This window comes from Gigantopelta aegis, chromosome 4, assembly GCF_016097555.1.
Source record: "Gigantopelta aegis isolate Gae_Host chromosome 4, Gae_host_genome, whole genome shotgun sequence".
In the NCBI taxonomy this organism is placed as follows: domain Eukaryota; kingdom Metazoa; phylum Mollusca; class Gastropoda; order Neomphalida; family Peltospiridae; genus Gigantopelta; species Gigantopelta aegis.
Window position 1 is genome coordinate 25,465,651 of NC_054702.1, and position 24,044 is coordinate 25,489,694.

Below are 24,044 nucleotides of genomic sequence, written 5' to 3' on the forward strand. Positions count from 1 at the left end.
TTCCATAATGGTGAGGAAACAGGACAAAGGTCACAGATCCCAGAGTCACGACGCCAGAGATGATGAGGTATACGTGTGTTCTGGCCATTTCCAGACGGACTTCACCGAGCTGTGTCGCAGAAACGAAATGGCCGTCATACCACCCGTCGTGCTGAGACCGATACCGCCGTGTGACGTCAGACCGGATAAGGGGAAGGGGAAGCACCACGCCCACGCCCACACCGAGGTCCCAGCTGAACAGTTGGACGAGAACGGAGTACCGATCCCACCCCCACCCAAAACGTACACCGTGAAAGACTCGTTTGAGTACTTTAAACCAACTGTTCAGGTACTGATGGACAACCCAGATAAGCAAGAAACTGTAACGGAGGTATATATAAGAGGTTGGAAAATTGATACCCGAATGATGGATGTTTTCAGACAGTGTTGGCCTCTACTTCTGAGGCTACACTCTATAAACTTGTGGAATACAGGACTTTCAGGGGAAGTGGTTAGTATTTTAGCAGCATTTCTTCCCACCTGTTCGAATGTGAAGAATCTAACACTGGATGGTAATCCAGTACAGGAAGAAAACTGGCACGAGCTGATAGGAGAAAACAGTCTGATCCAGAGGCTATCGCTCAGAAGTTGTTTTATCACGGACAAGGGGGCTGCAAGAATCGGCAGGGAACTCGGCACGTTAGAAAAAATCAACAAAAAACTCGTGACACTAGATCTTTACGGAAATAAGATCACCGACTTGGGCTGTGAGCACTTAGCCGCAGGTCTGCGCATGAACCGGACGTTGCTGGTACTGACCCTGGCCAATAACGAGATAAGCGATGCTGGCTGTTGCAAACTAGCAGAGGTTTTGTCCACCTTCCCTCTTACTCACGAGGAGGTTGTTGAAAGGAGAAAGCAGATGTCTCTGAGAATAATTCAGCCCAAAGCCAGCAAATCAGTTATCCAAACCCGTACTGCAAAACCCTCAAGCAAGAGTGATAGGGGCTCCTCAAAATCGAGGAAGGACGGTAAGGGCAAAGATGGCCAAGAAGACGGCAGAAAATCGCGGAGAGAAGAAAAATCAAAGAAGGCATCAAAATCCACTGCAAAAGATAATCAGTCAACTTCGGCAGCAAAAACTTCCAAACCATCAAGAACTGCTTTGTCACCGGCAACGCCTAGTGAAGGAAAAAGAGACCGGAAAAAAGAGAAGAGAGCGCCACTAGTGCAAGAACAACAAACAGAGTTGTCTGCCGTCATGAAAGTACTGGATAAGGTGATTCCTTCCGAAGATCAACAGCTGTGGATTCCCGGAAACAGAATTCTCGTAAGTCTCAATCTGTCCAGAAACCGGATCACCGCTGTCGGCGTGGAGGCGATGTTGAAGGCTATGCAGCACCAGGCGGCGGCCAAAGTTGCTAAAGGCGAAGGGGCGGGATTGATGAGACTCAATCTGCTGAATATTGGCATTCCCAATGACCACGACCTGAAGACGCAGCTTGAGCAGGTGATGCTGACAAGAGATCCACATTACAAACCCCCGGTCACTATACAAGAGGACTTGTCGACCAAGTCGGATACTGGTTCCAAAAAGAGATCAAATGGACCGGCTAAAGAAAAGTGAAAAAATAAATAAAATAAATAAGAGCCCCCAAAGAGACCATTATGCGTATAAGCTAACAGAGACAGAGAAGACAGTGTCATTAGAATTACAAACTTGACTGAAAGCCTGTTAATATTGCGCTACGATGTTTCAGTCAAACAGGTTCAAGATAAATCTTACCCAAAGGTACCCCAATATATTTAAAAACAGATTGAATAACGTTTGTAACATGTTTGATAAAGGGCACCCATGTTCATACCCATATGCAATATGAATTAGTGGTGTACGACTATGCAATTTGCACTGCTGTGAAGATTTGGGATGGGTTTTGTTTTGTTTTATATTGTATTGTTGGGTTGTTGTTTTTTGCTGTTGTTGTGTTTGGGAGGGTTTTGTTAAGTGCTTATTTTTTGTAGTTAATTTTAACATACATTTATTTTTAAATAATGGTAATAATAAAAATGTAACAATCAATGTAAACACATACACAGCTTTATTGTTTTATCTATAACCGCCTCTTGAAAAACCCCGAAAAGGCAGAATGATGGTTGTGAACAAGCTTCAATTCTGCCAACGCAATCTATAGTCAGTGCAGGACGGATGGGATAGTCTTGTGTCGTGCTCCTATTGGTCATGCATACTTGACCCATTCATTTATTTTGAAGAAGGATCCTCCATCTCAGTCTGAACAGTGCCAATGTACTCTTACGGTACGGTAAATTTTGGTGGAGTGCATAGGCTTACGGGCTCCCATTTTTGTGGGACGGTGTTTTTATTTTATTTTACTTTTGAATTTTTATATTGATGTTGATTATCACTTCATTTTCGCAGTTACCTTAGTTTGACACTCAATAGCCTAGGGGGGTGGGGGTGGGGGGGTGGGGAAGGAGGAGGCATAGGCCAGTGGTAAAGCGCTCGCTTGATTCGCGGTCAGTTTGGGATCGATCCCCGTCAGTGGGTCCATTGCGCTATTTCTCGCTCCAGCCAGTGCACCACGACTGGTACATCAAAGGCCGTGGTATGTGTTATCCTGTCTATGGGATGGTGCATATAAAAGATCCCTTGCTGCTAATCGAAAAGAGTAGCCCATGGAGTGGCGACAGCGGGTTTCCTCTCTCAATATCTGTGTGGACCGTAACCATATGTCTGACGCTATATAACCGTAAATAAAATGTAAAGTGCGTCGTTAAATAAAACACATTTCTTTCTTTCTTTCTTTCTTTCCATATAACCGTAAATAAAATGTGTTGAGTGCGTTGTTAAATAAACCATTTCTCTCCTTCCCAATAGCCGATGTATTTTTCGTGCTGGGGTGTCATTGCACAGTCATTTATTCCTTTTACCTGACTGAAACAGATGATTCGAGATATCCAGTGATATGCGGCTGCTGTTTTTAAAATTGTGGGTCGTATTCATAAAAGATTTTTCTTGAGTTCTGGCTTTGGATGTTTACCTACTAATCTGTGGTGGAGCTTTTATAAAGTATGTCCGCGTTGCCAAGAACTAACATTTCATTTCATTTCAACTTATTTTGTGCTTATTTCCAATTAAGGTTCAAGCACGCTGTCCTGGACTCACACACCTCAGCTATCTGGGCTCTCTGTCCAGGACAGTGGGATTGTGGTTAGTGAGAGAAAAGAGGGTGTAGTGGTCTTACACCTACCTATTGATTCGTCAAGCTCGCTCTGGGTGGAAGCCGGTACCAAGCTGCGAACCCAGTACCTACCAGCCTTATGTCCGATGGTGTAACCAGGACACCACCGAGGCCGGTACATCTGACAAGTTATCTTATTGTTAACAATTTGAATCCATAAAAAAACAACCCCAAAAACCCCCACCAAACAAACAAAAAAACCCAGCAGCATTATATCCATAAGCTGGAGAAAAAACTCTAATCCTGGTAAAAATAATGCAGATATTTGGTCAAAATGTGCTAAACTGAGGCCTTTTTACTATGTATTTCCATCATTCTACCCTCAAAAATTAGTTGTAATCCATGTAAAAATGCGTAGTGATTCGTTTGCAACCCTATGTAGCCGTTTGGTAGTAATCAATAAAGGAAGGAAGAAAGGAAATGTTTTATATAACAACGCACTCAACACACATTTTTATGTGCGGTTATATGGCGTCGGACATATGATTAAGGACCACACAGATACTGCGAGAGGAAACGCGCTGTCGCCACTTCATGGGCTACTCTTTTCGATTAGCAGCAAGCACTATCCTGTCTGTGGGATGGTGCATATAAAAGATCGCACTCAACACATTTTATTTACGGTTATAATAATGGCGTCAGAGAGAAAACCCGCTGTTGCCACTTCATGGGCTACTCTTTTCGATTAGCAGCAAGCACTATCCTGTCTGTGGGATGGTGCATATAAAAGATCCCTTGCTGCTAATCGAAAAGAGTAGCCCATGAAGTGGCAACAGCGGGTTTTCTCTCTGACGCCATTATTATAACCGTAAATAAAATGTGTTGAGTGCGTCTTTAAATAAAACATATCCTTTTCTTTCTCAAAATTGCAAGTGTAAAATTTCTCTACTTTTCATATATTTGTGACAACGATTAACAAATTAATCGATCCCACATACAATTCTTGCAGAATTAACTCAGGAATATTAAAACTGTAATGACATAAACAGCAGTTGGTTCGTCGAAATTCCTTATTGCTTATTGTTTTTGGCTTGCATAGAAAATATCCCATCGCATAGCCTAGCCATTAAAATCGAAGACCCGTTTCAATCCGGGAATATGGACACTAAGTTTACAAACATGTAAAACATGTGAATAAAGTTGCAATTTAGTAAAATTATAGTCTGTGACGTTGAAATTGGGAAATGCCCTCTAAAAATACACTTGAGCTTGTCTCCATAATCGTTATTTACTCTGAAAGACGTGCGTTTTTAGAATTATAAAAAATGCATTTCATGGTATAACCAGAAATGCTTTGATTGTACGGAAATGCATTTGAATACTCTAAATAAAATGCAAGCAATGTCTAATAGTGAGAAACACGTCGTAGTGTTTGAAAAGTAGAGTCTTGCACTTTAAAATAGCAATCAATTCATTGTCAGTGATTGCGTTTCAAACTCTCTCTCTCTCTCTCTCTCTCTCTCTCTCTCTCTCTCTCTCTCTCTCTCTCTCTCTCTCTCTCTCTCTCTCTCTCTCTCTCTCTCTCTCTCTCTCTCTCTTTCGGTGGATTGTCTATTTAACGGTTCAGTTAAAAGGACATTCCTGAGTTTGCTGCATTGTAAGATGTTTATGACTAATAAAATATTTCTACGATTAAACTTACATAATAAATATATTTTCTTGTTTAGAATATCAGTGTCTTCATATTCAATGTGTTTCTGGTCATCTCAGTATTTGTAAGAAGCCCAAACTGGATTTTGTCTTCAAATAATTTCGTATGTACGAAAAATTAATTTTTAGGAAATAAAATGAAATTTAACCTAGTACAAATATTAGAACGATCAGAAACACGTTTAATATACAGCCACTAATACTTTACGCAGAAAAATATATTTGATATCTAATTACAATCGTTAAAATGTCCTTGTTAGTCGATAACATCTTAAAAATTGTAGCAAACTCAGGAATGTCCCTTTAATATAATGTTTAAGGAATGGGTATAAAACATTCAATATTCCACGAACGAGATCCACGAAGAAGCACATGGTGCTCAATCAACCGGACAATAACTTAAAAGCACATAGGCCTGTGTGTACTTAAAACATTTTTTCTTTACTGTTTTATTTTAAATATACAAATAAGATCATAGTGAGTTTGCTTTAAGCATATAATATTGTGTAAAATTTAAAAGTATATCCGAAAAAATAATTAATAACTAAACAAAAACTATATCCACATATGTCGTATATGACGTCATCCAGGTGTGTGACGTAATTATCATAATTAAGGAAGTTGTTAAGATAAAAATAGTAAAATTAAAAGTATTTTTATTTTATATAGCAGGTTAGCTTAAAATAAGTATTACGCTTTTATGGGTAGTCATTATTTGTAATTCACAGAACTTCCAGCAATACACACGAATCTCGGGTCTTTAGAAACTCAAAAGTAAGTAAACTCAAATGAACTTGAACATTGCAATATTTACAGCACTTTAGCAAGTCTACCTACATATAGGCCTAGGCCTAATTCCAATATGTAAATGCGTTTTAGTTATAAATGTTTAGATTGGTTCAAATAATACCATGTGACTAAAAAAAAAAGAAGAAAAAAAAGACGTTCATAACGGCATGAATTTTACAATACTTTTGGCAATGCTTAGAAAACAAAAGAGATCGTTTTAGCTATTTTCTTTGTTTCAAATTAATAAAATGTATGTTAATACGTTAGTCATTAATATTGAATTAGTAAATGCTATTTATTGTTTAAAAGTGTTTGAATTAATGTATGAAAGAATGCGAGAATTCCCTCATTCGGCTCCTGACAGGAAAAGCCGAACCATAGAATAGGGTAAGAGAGCTAGACAGACATTTAGACAGTTATCAACGCTCTCTAACCGTTAGAGATCAATCTATATAAATTCTGCACATTCGCTGCCTACCAACGGTAGTCAAAGATTCCCGCTATAATACAACAACAATCCTGTTTGACATTAAAAATACCTTTACATTGATCATTTCGAGCTCCCTGATAAAAACCAAAACAAACCCAACCTCACATATTAATAACTAATACAGGTAGCTCAAAAATAGTCGATGTAAAGGTATTTATTAAACGTCAAACATTGGATTGTTGTTTAATTAGAGCGGAAATCTTTGATTACCGTTTGGTAGGCAGCGATTGCGCATAATTTATATAGATTGGTCTCTGACGGTAAGAGCATTGATAACTATCCAAATTTCTGTCTAGCTCTCTTACCAGGCTAAGGATAGGGATTCTCTTTATTCTGTGTATTACTTTTCTGAAAAAAAAGAGTTATTTCATAGTATTTTATATTAATGAAATTATTATTCACTTGGAATTATAAAAATAGAACATGGTGATGTTTCACGTTCATGCAAGTATGAAGCACATATTCGCATTAAACGCTTATTAGCCTACGTGTAGCGCGCTACGTCGTTCTTACACTGTGTAAAGCGGTTCTTTGCTTCATACAGTTTATATGAACGTACATTTAATAGAGAATAATACATGAGTGGCCATTAAATACCATTTATCTTACAACGAGTTGTTTTAAAACGTATCTAACGAGCGAAACCGAGTATGATACGTTTTTAAACCACAAGTTGTAAGATAAATGGTATCTAACGGACACGAATGTATTATTCTATTTCTTATAATATATCCTCAAAAACCAGGTTTTAAGTAAATTTTAACATCTTTTTCGATTAAATGTTATTTACAGCCCTTTAACTTGTAACCAACTTACGGTCACAGGCAAATGATTGTCAGGTTATCTATACGTCACAGTACATTCGATTTCGATTGTGCTGTTTTTTTCATTGTATTTATGGCAATGGTGACCCGGGCCCCGTTCCACAAAGCGATTTTAGCCCTAAGATCACCGTAAGTGCATAGCTACCTTATGCACTAAGGTGATCTTAGTGCTAAGATCGCTTCGTGGAACGGGGCCCAAGTAATCACCTAGGAGCAGCAAGTCGCATGTCTTCAAATTGTGCATGTGTAAACAAGTATGTGTTAACAAAAATAAGGAATAATGTTCTTACCAACGGGTGTGTAAGAAAATATGATCACGTGCAATTTATTATAAGCAAACAATATTATATCATGGCGTAGGGGTGGGTCAAATATATGAATTTATAGCGGACCCTTTTTTATACATCTCACCATTGACACCTTTATGGATATTACACTATAAAACTATATATAATTTGCTAAATTTTCATGAGCAGTTCTAAAAACATTGGTCAAGATATAAATAAAACAGCAATATTTAATAGCACGTCTAGTGAAGAATGTCGTTTGGTCCACGAAAAAATAAAACTGTATATTTCATCAATTGGATTATTTGACCCCCCCCCCCCCCAACAAAAATTAAAAAATAATATATGTATGTATGTATGTATGTATGTATGTATGTACATATTACAACCCCCCCCCCAAAACAAAAAAAAACCCCACAAAAAACCACAACAGTCCAAACAAACAAACAAAACTCAATAACACAAAAAACAAAACAAAAACCGGAATAGGCTAGAATATTTACTTATATTTATTAACAACCCCCATTTTTGCGACATTTATATTTTGTAGAAATTTTCAGTTTCATTTCTTATTCTATCATATACTAGATTACGTCTTTAGACTTTAGTGTACTAGTATAATAACTACTAACTAAATAAAAGTATTTTAATTTATTTTGAATAGATACCAGGGCCGTAGTTAGCGGGGTGGGGGGGGGGGGGTAAGGGGGTGGGTGGACAAATTAAAAAAAGAAAATCCGGTAATAATAATAATAGAAACTTAAAGAGGTATTACAGAGCCTCTAGATTTCAATTTGTCCTGGGGGCATGCCTCCAGATTTCTAGTATTTTACCCCTTTTATGCTCATTCGTTCCAAGAATTCATCTGCTCCTGTTTCCACTACCCCCCCCCCCCACACACACACACCACCACCCACCCACACCCCAACACAAAATCCATGCTACGGCCCCGGATACTAGCATTTATCTTTGAGTACTGTTACTCCATTATTGAAGGGGATGGACAAAGCGCACTTGATAAAGGTTCTCATAGACCAAATCAAAAATTATTGCCGATAATGTTAACGTTTACTAATAAAACTGATATAAGCAGCGTATCAACACACCCAGGAAGTACATCAGTAAAAAGTGTGGCACATCACATCTAATCTACCTGCAAGAAAATGTAGGGGTGGGTGGGTCACATACCATTTAAGAGATTTAATTAATGTTTTTATTAGTAACCGTCATTTTTGCTGAAAATTGTAGTTCCATTTTGGGGGGTACCCTGCTTTAGTTTCTGGTACCATGCAACCTAAAGCGATCTCCTGGCCCAAGTTCAGCCAGCAAACGTTTCGCTAACATTCGCGAAATATTTTATTGGTTCTCAACTTGGCTATTTGGTTTACCGTGAAGCGCATAAACCTGTCAGGCGGACGTTTTTCCGCTTAGTGTGGCTGAACGCAGCCTGATGTGCGATCAATTTGGTAGCGTGCAACCTTCCGGCAAACATTCGGAACATCTCGGCCGATGTTCGGTTTGGGTTCGTAGTTACCGAAGTGTTTTGAATGCTACCGATGTGAACCGAATGGGTGGATTTTGGTAGGATTGAATAACGGAAGTAGAGTGTTTGTAGTACTAGTGGCGAGAAGCTGTCAATGTGGTAGCTTGTGTTGATGGATGTTGGAACGGAGGACTTGTATATTTTGTCGTGCATAATACATTCATAGATCAGGTACACGTATAAGTGTTGTTTGTAGTTATTACATTTTATTAAAAAAAAAAACCCAACCCACCTGAAACTGCATTGTGGTCATAGTTCTTAGCACTGATTATTTAGCTGTTTTGCAAACAAAATTCTTTGTTGAACATTTCCTTCTTGTATTATTATTCAGGCGTGTGTGCAGGGGGAGGGTTTCAAGGGTGGAAACCCTTCTCTGCTCAGGATTTTTTTTTTTTTTTCAATATATCTTCTTTGAGGAGCATGACTCGACCCCCCCCCCCCCACTTCCCCACCCCCTGTTATACACTTCGCTTACCACAGTCTAAGGTTGATGACAGTTACATTTCGCACCCTTGTTTTCGCTTCCTACATAAGGGGACCAGACAACTCGGACCCATGGACAACTCGGCCCCGAGTTATATTCCGTTATATATATCATTATTATTATGTACCATTCTTATTGTTATATTCTATTATATATATATATATATATATATATATATATATATATATATATATATTATGTACCATTCTTATTATCGTTATCTTCGCTTTGACGGCAAGCGTTGTCTGGATGCCGCCCTCCGGTCCGTGGACGTGTGCCCTGGTTCCGTTGACGAAGGTGTCGCCGGTCTGCTGAACAGTGGCTGGGCACGTCATCTTGCTGTTCCTCACGGAACAACGCCACGTTGTACCATCGCCACGTTGTCTCTGCAAGAAAGGATAATTATTAATAATAAATACACTAAACATAAAACAATAATTAATAATATTTGTTCCGATTAACTGTATAGTATTTGAACTCTGAGCCGAGCTGTCTCGACGTGGGCCGAGTTGTCCACGGGTCCAAGTTGTCTGGCATTCCTACATAATAAATATAGCATATCTTACCGTAATTTCACTTGAAATCCATATTTTGTAAATGGTACAATTTTTTAATTGCAAGATTTTCTTCAAACACATTCGGGTGCATTACTAATATTGAAACAAAAATTTTTTTAATAGCAATTTTGCATTGGAAATTTTCCAGCATTCTTAAATTGGAAATGACATGCATCCAGTTTATGTATTTTTGTAAGAAGATGCAAAGTGATGTCATTGAAATACTGATGTCATTCAAATTCAAAATTAGCTATATTAACCACATTAAGATAAAAACTGGTCTACTGACCTTGACCCCTGTCAAATATCTATAACAAGCAGATAACTCTGTTTACAGGTCTATATTTTATTATTTTTCATAATTCTTGAAAAATATTAATTTAAAATTTTAAAAGATGAAATAAATAAAAAGTACCTTTTGTCAAAATATCGTATAAAAAAATTACCGTTAGATATGTTTTATTTATTGTATACAAAGCCAAAACAAGAGTCCGAAAAGTGACTGTCGTCGACCTTAAATGATAGTAATAATCAGATATGTCACCTAAAAAGGGAGATAGAGCTTAAAAACACTAACATTGGGGGGTTGGGGTGGCGGCAGGATATTCATATATACAAAATAGAATTAACTACAACAATTTGTTTTCACTAGCCATTGGGCATGGCAATTAATAGTAGTTATTTTCTAGGCCAACATTGAATATCACTAGCCATGGGAGTGGGGCTACCATAATTTAGAATCCCTGCAGAAAATCATATGGACATTAAGAAACACAGTGGCTGTTTACATTATAAATAAAACTTATTTGAAAACATTAAGCAACTCTTGACAAACACAGTGAATGTAACTGAAATTTAATCATAACTGCATGAATATTGATTCTACCAATATTTTTCAAATATCAAGAAAACAGTTTGTACCAATCCCTCACACTTTTTTACACTTCATTGCTATTAATAATTAAGTCGCTCGGTCTCCACCTGTCATTCAGAGGAGAGCAATTAACACTGTTGGTGCCAATCATGTCACAAGAGTCAACATGTTAACCGTAGATTTTGTACACCACGAAGCGATCTTAGCCCTAAGATCAACTTAAGTGCATAGGGTAGCTATGCGCTTAACGTAATCTTAGGGCTAAGATCGTTTCGTGGAATGGGGCCCAGGCCTAAGATTTTCGAAGCAAACGTTTTGTAATAAATTATGTTTAAAGTTATACAGGAACATTTAAACAACTTTTTATTAATTTTAACATTTAAAAAAAGTATATATATGTATATCTGAACATTTTAGGGTACACATTTTTACAAGACTTTTCTTTCTTGGTCATTTTATTAAAAAAAAAAAAAAACATTATTTGATAAAATATCACCTAATTTGCTAGACGTTCCCCCCCCCCCCCCCCCCCCCCCCCCCCCCGTCTTTTGATAAAAAATGCATTATTTTCCTAAAATGCCACCCAATTTGCAAGACATTTTGATTAATGATTTTATCATGTGACTGAAGGACGTTACAAGTTGGGGGTTTTCTGGTCGATCTTGGATCTTTTTTTGGCATTTCATCATTGCCTGGTCATTGATCTGCCATTTCCTGTTTTACCCTCTGGAAAAATCCCTGCCAGTTGCTCTCATTTTTGACTAGTTCAGCATTAACTTCACTGACATTTTCACTAATTCATATATTTTTTATCTTGTCAGTGGTGCTAATCATTTTCTACTAACTTATTGCAATTTACAGTTCATTATCACAATAATGAGCAAGATATGAAACATGGACAAATCTGCCCGAGATATAAACCTTTATATGGTTAGAGAATTTCTATAGTATTTTCAGATTCATCTGTCTTGAATAAGGTTTCCGGCCTCAAAGGCCTCATGGTTATGCCATCAGACATAAGGCTGGTAGGTACAGGGTTCGCAGCCCGGTACCGGCTCCTACCCAGAGCGAGTTTTAATGACTCAGTGGGTAGGTGTAAAGACACTACAGCGTCTTCTTTCTCACTAACAATTAACAACTAACCCACTGTCCTAAACAGAGAGCCCAGATAGCTAAGGTGTGTGCCCAGGACAGCATGCTTGAACCTTAATTGGGCATAAGCACGAAAATAAGTTGAAGTGAATGAATGAATAAGATTTGTGATAGTTGCAAAACTCCCATCAGACTGAGTTAATTTTGTTTTTGATTTTCTCTTTGAAGAAAAAAGAAAGAAATGTTTTATTTAACGACTGAACAAAAAGGAGTCTGTGGTGACCAATATGCACATCATGTATTAGCTCGTCAAATTTTGTGGCAATGTTTATTATTAGGTAATTATGATAGCCCCACTCCCATGGCTAGTGATATTCAATGTTCGTCTAGTAAATAACTAAGTTTTTTTTTAATATGAATATCCTGCCCCTACCCAATCCCCTAATGTTAGTATTTTTAAGCACTATCTCCCTCTTTAGGTGACATATCCAATTACTATTATTTAGTAAAATTGTATTAACTTAAAAGTAAAGTAGTGCTAGTGAATTTTCAATCATGGCTAGTAAATATTTTAAATCACTGATCCCATGGCTAGTGGGTTTTATACAAATTCTAGAAGCCCTGGTTCTTTCCTCCATTTAGATATAACGTAAAAAACCATTCTGTAAATCATTTCCTTATACGCTTGTTGTAGATAATTTACTGCTGCAGCAAATATTGAAGATCATTTTTGAGACTTGTGATTGGTTGCTCCATGGTGATGACTTGGTCACCACAGCCAAACCGTTCAACCTGAAACTGATAGCACTCTGACACATAAGCTAACTGTAAATGCAAGTGCCGTAAATGTGTTTTATTTGGAGAGGTCTTTTAAATTTATCTTAAACCTAGTTTTGTTGGATACCATTTATTTTATATATATTGTTATTTAAAAATGTATCCAACTTGCATCTGCTCCTTAGATATATGTTTTTAAATCAATTTTAAAAATGCTGTTTTATTTCCAACACATTTGTGAGAAAAAATCCGAATGGATCGCCGCTCAAATGTATGATGGTGAAACCTTCATTTTACCAGCTGCCAATGTTTATGTCGAAATATACTCTTCAAAAAATGTAGGGGAACCTGAAATATTAATGTTAATATCAACTATTAGACCGAACATACGTTTTGACCACAGACATCCTAATAAAGAATGTTCAGGTCTGTTTATCAACACATCAAAACACATTCTATAGTTTGCATGTGCATAACGCAGTTGCCCATTACATGTGCGTGGAATGTCATTCTTGATTTTGACAATTTTCAGAAAGGTTGATTAATCACTGTGGAACATTATTTCTGTCAATCGTTTTCATTCTGTTAATCATACAGTTGTTATTGTTTTGTTTTTAGTCATTTTTATTATTTAAATTTGCGATTTACTGATAAAAAAATTTCAACTTTCAAATTTCACTTTTGACCTCAGTCGTCCTACAAGATCTTTGGTGGTCATAAAACCTACTGTAAAAACAGTGTAATACTGAACTACCGGTTGTAATGTTTGTCCAATTAGTTCACTATTATCATATAACCATTTCCCACAGCTAATATACCTTACAATTTTGGGAATTTTAAATTCTCCTACTTTTTTTGAAGAGTATATGTAACATGTTGAAGTGTGTGTTTTGCAGTTACATCAGTAGAGTACGTTGCCAAATATTGTTTACAATTGGAAATATAAATCAAAATGTTATTTTAATTAGTATACTGTTAATATAACTGAGTGTCTTTCAATAACAGTACACACAAAATCATATGACTTGGGTATTTTGAAAACAAGAGCTAATTTGACTCTTTGGTGTACGGCGACGCGATCGTACAGAAGAAGAGGAGGAGATGGAAGAAGAGGAAAAGCGGGACCAAAACTGGCGGCTCAACCGCCAGCGGCGGTCCCTTCTGCGACGCCGCCCCCAGCCCAGCCTGAGTCGAGGAAACCTGCTATGCCGGAACCGTCGACCACCGAGAGGGACAGACTCAACATCGCGGTGTGTGAGACGCCCCGTAAAGGCCCTCCATCGCCGACCACTACGTGGCCGGTATCCCCGGTACTGCCAGTCATCAAGCCGAGCGACCAACCTGACAAGGCCCGGCCTCCACCTTCACAACCACCGTCCCCCTCCGACTCGGAAGCCGTCTGGAAAGTTCAGATCAGGAAAATCAGGTCCGGCTTCCTGAAGTTCGTGCAGGGGGACACCTTGGATCCGGCATCACTGATGGGCGGACTAGTGAAACCAGAACTGAAACAACTGCCTGATGGAAGCGCTTACGAGCTACACACCATCAAATCTACAGCCGGCAAGATGGGGTTGGTACTAACTCAGCGCCGAGAAGGAGTCTACCGACAAGCGGTCCTGGTTAGAGAGATGGATAGCCACACCATCCACAGGATCGTCAAGGCCCTTTTCGGCAACGACTACTGGAATGTCATAACCATCCTCACCGACCAGAGATGGAAGCACTTCATCCCCGCCTTTGCCGGCTCTCCGCTCATCGGTTCGCCGTAGACCAACCTCCAACGGCCTTAACGAGGCCACTCACGTGGACATATAGATCGGACTTTAAACTTTTAGACCTTCGTTCAAAATTTTATGTCGAAATTACTTCTCTTTTTTTTTTAATATTATTAAATAGTCCGATCCTCTCTTCTTTCTCTTATTTATTTTTGGACTGTCCTTCTAAAATGTTCCAAAGTATATAAATATTCGGCCGAGCAGTCAATTCTTTTTATTTTTGGCTTGTAATATATATATTTTTTTAATTCTCTTAACTTTTTACTAATTGCTATTTTCAAAATTCTGCCCATTTTCAACACTACCCCCCCCCCACACACACACACACACACACACACATGTTGTTCACTGTTCCCATGTTGTTCACTATCCCCATGTTGTTCATTGTCTCCATGTTCATTGTTCCCATGTTGTTCATTGTTCCCATGTTGTTCACTGTCCCCATGTTGTTCACTGTCCCCATGTTGTAATTATTCAATATTTCTGCCTGCCATTGTTATTATTATTGTATTTTTAGTTATTATTTAATCAAAACATAATTCAGTTTAGACTGTGAAGAAAAGAAATTTGAAATCAAATCATTGTGGAATTAGAAAACTGTACTTATTTTTTCCAGCATATAGGATCATTTGTTGTTGTGTATGATGATTTAATTGCATTCCTGAGTGATGTCATAGTAATGACAGTTCTTAGGAAACATGTTATAGTTTGTTTTATTTAACAACACCACTAGAGCACATTTATTAATCATCGGTTATGGATGTCAGCCATGAAGTAATTTTGACCCATAGTCTTAGAGGAAACCCTGTAAATTTTTCCATTAGCAGCAAGAGATCTTTTATATGTACTTTCCAACAGACCGGACAGTATACAGAACAAATTTCACTTTCATGGCATAATTTAACCATTTTTGACAGAGTTGTGATCCTACAACTTAGTATATATGAAAAATAGTTTTTTGAACTTTTTATGTTTTTTGCAATGCTTGAAGATATTGAAGTAAAATTTTGTCTATAGCTTTATCATGTTCTGTTGCAGATCACAATTGACTTGCATGGCAATTTTTCAGAGTTATGGCCCTTGAATTTAGGAAATACAAAAAAGAAATTGGGCATCGTAGGGTACATAATAATATTGCTGTAGCAGTATTCTCAGAATGCTTGTTAAAATGTAAAATGCACTGACTGACATCTTTGTAACGCTGAAACTCACAGGATCTCCACTCAATCTGTAAAACCATTTTGTGCTTCCCATCTGCACCGTAAATGATGTTGGAGAGGTGGTGTACATTGTACTTCAGTTTATTGAGATGTTGCTACAGATCGATTGAAGAACATAATAATGGAGAACACAGGGAAGTTGGGGACCAGTGGGAAACTAGTTCTCCAAGTCAGATGGTTATATTGTACCTCCCCACCACCCTTCTGGTGAAAGGTTTATTAACATTATGTCATAGCATCCCCAAGTCTGTAGATTATGCTGTATCTCCACATTCTGCTGAAAGATTTATTAACATTACATGTATGTCATAGCATCCCCAAGTATGAAAATTATGCTGTATCTCCCCCATCTAGTGAAAGATTTATTAACATTATGTCATAGCATCCTCAAGTCTGTAGATTACATGTATGCTGTATCTCCCCATCTGGAAAAAGGTTTATTAACATTATGTCATAGCATCCCCAAGTCTGTAGATTACATGTATGCTGTATCTCCCCATCTGGAAAAAGATTTATTAACATTATGTCATAGCATCCCCAAATCTGAAAATTATGCTGTATCTCCACCTTCTGGCGAAAGGTTTATAAACATTATGTCATAGCATCCCCAAGTCTGTAGATTATGCTGTATTGCCACATTCTGCTGAAAGGTTTATTAACATTATGTCATAGCATCCCCAAGTCTGTAGATTATGCTATATCTCCCCCTTCTGGAAAAAAGGTTTATTAACATTATGTCATAGCATCCCCAAGTCTGTAGATTATGCTGTATCTCCCCCTTCTGGAGAAAGGTTTATTAACATTATGTCATAGCATATCCCCATGTCTGTAGATTATGCTGTATTTCCCCCATTTTGTGTATGGTTTATTAACATTATGTCATAACATCCCCAAGTCTGAATTAATATAATTCTGATGTCTATAAAGAAGTAGTCAATATGGCAGTATTGTGATGTAGATGTTCTTAACCAACACAAATTTCATCATTTCAATCTTATTAAATGGTTTAGTATTTCTAAAAATAATGCACTAGCTATTAGCTAAAATATTGCCCAATTCACAAGACATTTTTTCCCCAGTCTTTTTATAAAAAATGCATTATTTGCTAAAATATCACCCAGTTTGCAAGACAATTTTTTCTTGGTCATTTTATAAAACAAATTACATTATTTGATAAAATATCACCTAATTTGCTAGACATCCCCCCCCCCCCCCCCCCCCCCCCAGTCTTTTGATAAAAATGCATTATTCTGCTAAAATGCCACCCAATTTGCAAGACATTGTGATTAATGATTTCATCATGTGAGTGAAGGACGTTACAAGTTTGGTTTTTTCTGGTCGGTCTTGGACCTTTTTTTGGCATTTCATCATTGCCTGGTCATTGATCTGCTGTTTCCTGTTCAACTTTCACAGCCTCCACCAGACGCTGATCAACTGGCCGTAGTAAATCAATCACTCGTATAGATTTTCTAATCGTTTTATTTAAATTGGAAAGAAAAAAAAACCCTGAAAAAAAGGAAAGCTAAAAAAACCCTTTTCAATCTGTTTTGAGAAGAACAAATTTCAAATTGTTTATGTGAATAGTTCTTCAGCATGCAGCACAGGACATAACCCAGTGGTAAAGTGCTCACTTGATGTGTGGTCGGTCTAGGATCGATCCCTGTCAGTGGACGCATTGGGCTAATTCTTATTCCAACCAAGGGTATTTCCTCTTGTTTCACTCTATTGTAACTTTAACCAGATGAGCCTATTAGGCTATTTCTCGTTCCAGCCAGTGCAGCACGACTGGTATATCAAAGGCTGTGCTATGTGCTATCCTGTCTGTGGAATAGCTAGTGCTTATAAAAGTCCCTTGCTACTAATGGAAAAATGTAGCAGGTTTCCTCTCTAAAAAACTGTATGTCAAAATCACCAAATGTTTGACATCCAATAGCCGATGATTTATAAATTGATATACTCTTAGTGGTGTCATTAACCAAAACAAAATTTAACTTTAACCAATAGTTAAATGTCCACTGTTACGAAAATGATTAGTCCACTATTTCACACTTTTTTTTTTCTTAACACAGTTTGTGTTAATTTATATATTTTTGCAAACATTGTTTTACATAGAGCAGTTTTTTTATTAACACTTGTAACTTGGATGATAGAAAATGAATCTTTGTATAATAACATCTCAGCACATTGATTAATTGGTGATTGTTAACGTTTGGTTTGTTTAGCGACACCACTACGTTTAACGACACCACTACATTTAACGACACCACTACGTCACATTGATTAATTGGTGATTGTTAACGTTTGGTTTGTTTAACAACACCACTACGTTTAACGACACCACTACGTCACATTGATTAATTGGTGATTGTTAACATTTGGTTTGTTTAACAACACCACTACGTCACATTGATTAATTGGTGATTGTTAATGTTTGGTTTGTTTAACGACACCACTACGCCACATTGATTAATTGGTGATTGTTAACGTTTGGTTTGTTTAACGACACCACTACGACACATTGATTAATTGGTGATTTTTAACGTTTGGTTTGTTTAACGACACCACTACGTCACATTGATTAATTGGTGATTGTTAATGTTTGGTTTGTTTAACGACACCACACCACTATGGCACATTGATTAATTGGTGATTGTTAACGTTTGGTTTGTTTAACGACACCACTACGACACATTGATTAATTGGTGATTTTTAACATTTGGTTTGTTTAACGACACCACTACGTTTAATGACACCACTACGACACATAGATTAATTGGTGATTTTTAATGTTTGGTTTGTTTAACGACACCACTGCGACACATAGATTAATTAATCATTGGCAACTGGGTGTCCATCATTTGATCATTCTGACATTTGCATGCATGGGATCTTTTATATGCATTTCACACAGATAGGACAGCACATACCATGACCTCCAATATACTAGTTGTGGGGCATTGGTTTGGATGGGGAAAAACTGAATGGGTCTGCCAAGGAGGTTTGAGTTTACAACTCAAGCAATTCCGGCGAGCACCCTGTATACTGACTGAGCTAAGTAACAGCTCCTCGGTGGTTATTGAGCGTCCGACATAATAATTGAATTGTCGTGACATTTGGTCTAAAATCCACGGCTGTTTTATCAATTGTTCATATCAGAAAGAAAGAAATGTTTTATTTAACGATGCACTCAACACATTTTATTTACGGTTATATGGCGTCAGACATATGGTTACGGACCACACAGATTTTGAGAGGAAACCCGCTGTCGCCACTACATGGGCTACTCTTTCCAATTAGCAACAAGGGGTCTTTTATTTGCGCTTCCCACAGGCAGGATAGCACAAACCATGGCCTTTGTTGAACCAGTTATGGATCACTGGTCGGTGCAAGTGGTTTACACTTACCCATTGAGCCTTGCGGAGCACTCACTCAGGGTTTGGAGTCAGTATCTGGATTAAAAATCCCATGCCTCGACTGGGATCCGAACCCAGTACCTACCAGCCTGTAGACCGATGGCCTACCACGACGCCACTGAGGCCGGTTTGTTCATATCAGTTACATGCCATTTTGTAAGCATTACTTCCATCCATTTCCCTATACATTTATCTCTGTCGATTATGTATACATACAGTTTCCCTGGAATCGTTTAGTGCATATTACTTGAATCATTTTCTGAATGTCATCACCAACTTTACATTTCACTGTGTCTTCACGTCAAGCCAAGCTGTTTTCCTGGAATCACCGTCTACTGTGCTATTGTTCCTATGAGTCCCTGTCACATGCAGCTTTATTGAAATCAACGTATTCGTCACTTACCTTAAGGACTTGCTCATTTATCAGTCTATATCTTTTCCATGTTGGTGGCATGACTGAATGAAGGAAGGAAATGTTTTATTTAACAACACACTCAACAGATTTTATTTACAGTTATATGGTGTCAGACATATTATGGTTAAGGACCACACAGATATTGATAGGGGAAACCTGCTGTCGCCACTTCATGAGCTACTCTTTTCGATAAACCGCTAGGGATCTTTTATATGCACCATCCCACAGACAGGGTAGCACATACCATGGCCTTTGATATACCAGTCGTGGTGCACTGGCTGGAATGAGAAATAGCCCAATGGGCCCACCGACGGGGATCAATCGAGCGAGCTATGTCCCGCCCCTGACTGAATGATGTCGGCAGACACATTGTTTTTCTCTCCCATTCAAGTCGGTGCTCCACAACTGGTATTTAAAAAACATAATGTTGTGGTATGTACTGTCCTATGAAAAAGTGCATGTAAAGATTCTTTTATGTTAATCAGGAGTAAGAGTAAGCAGCATCAAGTTTTTTTTGTGTCATTCTCAAGACAGTGTATTTAAAAAAGATTGTGGTATGTGCTGTCCTGTCTCAGAAAGTGCATGCAGAGATTCTATGCTGTTAAACATGGGTAAGAGTAAGCAAAATCAGGCTTTTTCTGTCAATGTTTTAGACAGTTCAAAAAGGTTGTGGTATGTGGTGTCCTATCTGAGAAAGTGCATGTAAAGTATTCTTTGCTGTTGATCCTGGTTAAGAGTCAGCAGGGTTTTCTGTCATTCTCAAGACAATGTTGCATTAATGTATCCCTCAATGAAATCAACTGTCTCCATGGTCTTATGAAATGCTTGCTAGTCTGGTTTTTATGCTTAAATTATGATAATCATTAGCCATTGAATGTCAAACATTTGGTAATTCTAACACGCATATACATGTGTATGTAATCTTAGAAAAAAATTAATTAGCAGCCAGTGATCTTTTATGTGTACTTTTCCAGAAACAGAGTTAGTTATAACTAGTTTAACGTGCTCCTATACCACTAGGGTTTCGAACACGCCTATCCCGAGTCCGGCTTCCGATAAGATTGGGGGTCTGACTCGGGGACAGGAACCCAGAAACAGAACATCATCTTACTAGAACCATATATGTCATGGGGCACTGGTTGGGATGGGAAAAACCCCAGTCAGAATGAGTCCCCCATGGAACTTAGTAGTCTGTGACCAAATCACTGTTAACGGTGAGCGTTCTTCTGAGCTAGATCTCGCTCCATTCTTAAATAAAAGTCATGTGACAGGACCCATGTGGTCAAATTGTTAGTGGGTGCAAGTAACACAACTTACTGTGTGAATGCAGCCTGGCTTTACAATGTATGCTTTTAAAATATTTTAAAGTCCAGACTTGAGACAATGTTTCCAGACTTTACACTATGTATATGTGCTATTTGTTTGGGTGAGACGTTATTAATTTTAAAATCACTGAACCTATAATTTGTAAACAGTATTAAATATTTTCAGCTTGGACAGCTTTTTCTTTTCTCACCGTTAACTAACACATTATTAACAATGTTTGGCTTAAATAAAAACTCTTTTTTTATTGACAAATCCAAGATGATTTTAGTTGTCATGGTGTTTTTAATAGCTCACAATTAATTTTATGCAATACCAAAAAAATATACATTCCTTGGAAACTAGGATCCGTGGTCCATGGCTTTAAAACCTTGCATCAACACATTAACCACCTATACTTAAAATTTTATAATGATAAGGGCAGGACCGATGTTTATACTTAAAAGTCCAGACTTTGATGATACCTAAAAAGAGTCTGAAATTTTAACATCATGGCAACACCGTACAAATTGCATGCGTGTAACATTAAAATGTGTGTCTAGACTTATAAGAATGGGGCCAGGTCTCCTTACAGTAAAATGTGATATTTCACTTCGACTTGGCACTTTTTGGAGGCTGTTTAGCTTTTGACCAACAGAAATCCGTGCGGTTCTGGATTTGACCAAGATTAATTTTCTCAATGTCTAGGAGGAACGGTTGTGTCTGAAATGCTGTAGGTGTAATGGAATTGCTGCATGTATCGCCTTGTGATCAACATGTCGGCTAGATTATGGTGGAGACCCAATACATGTAACTGCTGATTAAACAGATGAGTTTTAAAGAGTGCTGCTAAAATACATTTTCATTGGAAGGAAGGAATAAAATGTTTTATTTAATTACGCACTCAACACATTTTATTTACGGTTATATGGCATCAGACATATGGTTAAGGACCACACAGATGTTGAGGGAGGAAACCAGCTGTCACCACTTCATGGGCTACTCTTTTCAATAAGCAGCAAGGGATCTTTTATATGCACCATCCCACAGACAGGGTAGTACATACCACGGCCTTTGTTACACTAGTTGTGGAGCACTTACTGGAACAAGAAATAGCCCAGTGGGCCCACCGACGGGGATCGACCCCAGACCGACTGTGCATCAAGCGAACACTTTACCACTGGGCTACATCCCGCCCCACATTTTCACTGGAGTTGAGTCACTTTGTGATTATCATCTCGTGGTATATTTCATTTTGTTTCCATATAAAGTTTGTTTTGTTTAACAACACCACTAGAGCACATTGATTTATTAATCATCGGCTATTGGATGTCAAACATTTGGTAATTCTGACATATAGTCTTAGAAAGGAAACCTACTACATTTTTCCATTAGTAGCAAGGGATATTTTATACATGCACCGTCCCACAGACAGGATAGCACATACCACAGCCTTTGATATACCAGTCATGGTGCACTGGCTCGAATGAGAAATAGCTCAATGGGCCCACCAACAGGTGATCTGAAGATTAAAGTTGCAGGCCCTAGTTTCAACCGAAACAAAATGGAAACTAAGTTTGTTTTAATCTACAAAACTGCAACTCATCTGGTTAAAGTTACAAGAGTCTGTGATTTTGAAACAGGGAAATGCCCTCTAAAATGAGACTAGAACTTGCCTCCATAACTGTTAGTTCTCAGACACCAGAATGACCAGAAACACTTGGATGTACGGAAATGGATAATCTAAACACTAAAATATAAGAGAAGTCTTGATTTCAAATATAAAAAATGGCTCTATAATAGTGAAAAATACATTGTAGTGTTCTGTCACTTTAAACAAACGAGTTTTAAAGGGTGTTGTTAAGATACATTTTCACTATACGATTATCATCTCATGTTCTATTTCATTTTTTGTTTTCATTTATGCCTTTGCTTATGTCCACTTATGGTTCAAGCACACTGTCCTGGGCCCATTCACATTCAGCCTTCTGAATTCAAAGGCTTTCTGCCAGAAAATAATTTAGGAAATGTAATAAAAACAAAACAGACCATAAGTTCCCCTGGTAGGTGGTTATTGCATTCAAATCTTTTCTTCTTCTCCGTATGCTCAGATGGACCCCAGTGGCTCAAACAAAAGCTGCTGTATTCCGTAGATTCTCCAAGGGACCAAAGAGTTTCTCCTTCAGGGGTTCATCTGAAGGCCAGACTGCTTTTCTCTGGTTCTGGTAGGTGGAACACTGTTACAGGAAATGTTCCATAGTCATGGATGCTGTACCACACTGGCAGGTTCCACTGTTTTCCACTCGGAATTTGGTATACTTGTGGTAGTTGAGTCTACAGTGGCCTCTTCTCAGTTGCATCATTATCACCTGGTCTTCTCTTGAAAGCTGGTAGTAACTGTCTCTGCTGTTATGATCTGGGTATTGAAGGAGCAATAGTCTCTTGTACGTGCTCTTTACAATGGCCTTCATCTCCTCATTGGTTATTTGTAGCTCTTCTTGGACCATTTTCCCTCCTTCTTTTGCTAACTTGTCTGCTTCCTCATTGTTCAAATCTTTTGAAATTAGACACTGTATTTCATGTGCTTTGACAAATTGTAAACAGCAGTTCTCTTAACATAATCTTTATGAAGAATATGAAAGGTATCCATTAATTTGCAAGATTTTAGGGTATGTAATATTTTACCCTATGTATGTTCCCTCTGGAAGAAGCCCTCAAATTCATGATGGCAATCAGCAGGACCACTGCAAAAAGCTGTACCAAAATTGATCTGTTTAGGCATTTTTATTAATATCACAAAATTATCTGAATTTCGAGGACTTTACCTTGCTTATCTAGGCTGTTGTGCTGGACAGATGTTACTGTTGAAGAAAAAAAAAGTTCACATTTTTGTTGAAAATCATGTTGCTCAGTCTCCACCTGCCATTCAGAGGAAAGCAATTAACACTGTTGGTGTCACGAGTGTCAACATGTGAATGGTGGACTTTTTACACCTGCAGGGCCCAGATTTTCGAAGCTGTCTTAGCGCTACGATATCGTAAGCCCATCTTAGGCTATGGCATGCATCGTTGTGACATCACAGCTTACAAATGTTTTCCTATATCATAGCATTTAGATAGCTGCGAAAATCTGTGACCTGCATAATATAGCGACTCTTGTGACTGTAGTAGATCTAGTTTACAGATGGTGAAATCTAGTAGCCTGTCGGACTGTTCGTTTTGGGAGTACGGTAGCCTGAAGTGAATTTTGGTAGCCAGAACAACGTGGGCTACCACCAAGGTTGAGTCTGTCGGACTATCCGTTTTGGGAGTAC

General features: G+C 38.0%; 2 protein-coding genes across 5 annotated transcripts in view; both read left to right on the top strand.

Annotated features, from left to right (window-relative positions):
* Nucleotides 1–2: 2 nt before the first annotated feature.
* LOC121370266 (leucine-rich repeat-containing protein 71-like) lies at nucleotides 3–2,065 on the top strand. The gene has a single exon (XM_041495396.1). The coding sequence runs from the start codon at nucleotides 8–10 to the stop codon at nucleotides 1,604–1,606; it is 1,599 nt and encodes a 532-aa protein (XP_041351330.1). The 5' UTR covers nucleotides 3–7; the 3' UTR covers nucleotides 1,607–2,065.
* A 3,444-nt stretch (nucleotides 2,066–5,509) lies between these two features.
* LOC121370263 (tubby-related protein 4-like) overlaps nucleotides 5,510–24,044 on the top strand; it is a 150,173-nt gene continuing 131,638 nt past the window's right edge. For 3 of the 4 annotated variants that reach the window (XM_041495390.1, XM_041495392.1, XM_041495393.1), the window contains exon 1: nucleotides 5,510–5,663. The gene's annotated coding sequence lies outside the window, so the exon portion shown is untranslated. Of the gene's footprint in view, nucleotides 5,664–8,886; nucleotides 8,994–24,044 lie in introns of those variants that run through there. The other variant, XM_041495391.1, reaches the window with a different exon arrangement.

Coding starts and splice junctions, on each gene's coding strand:
- LOC121370266 (XM_041495396.1), top strand. CDS start 8: ATGGTGAGGAAACAGGACAAAGGTCACAGATCCCAGAGTCACGACGCC.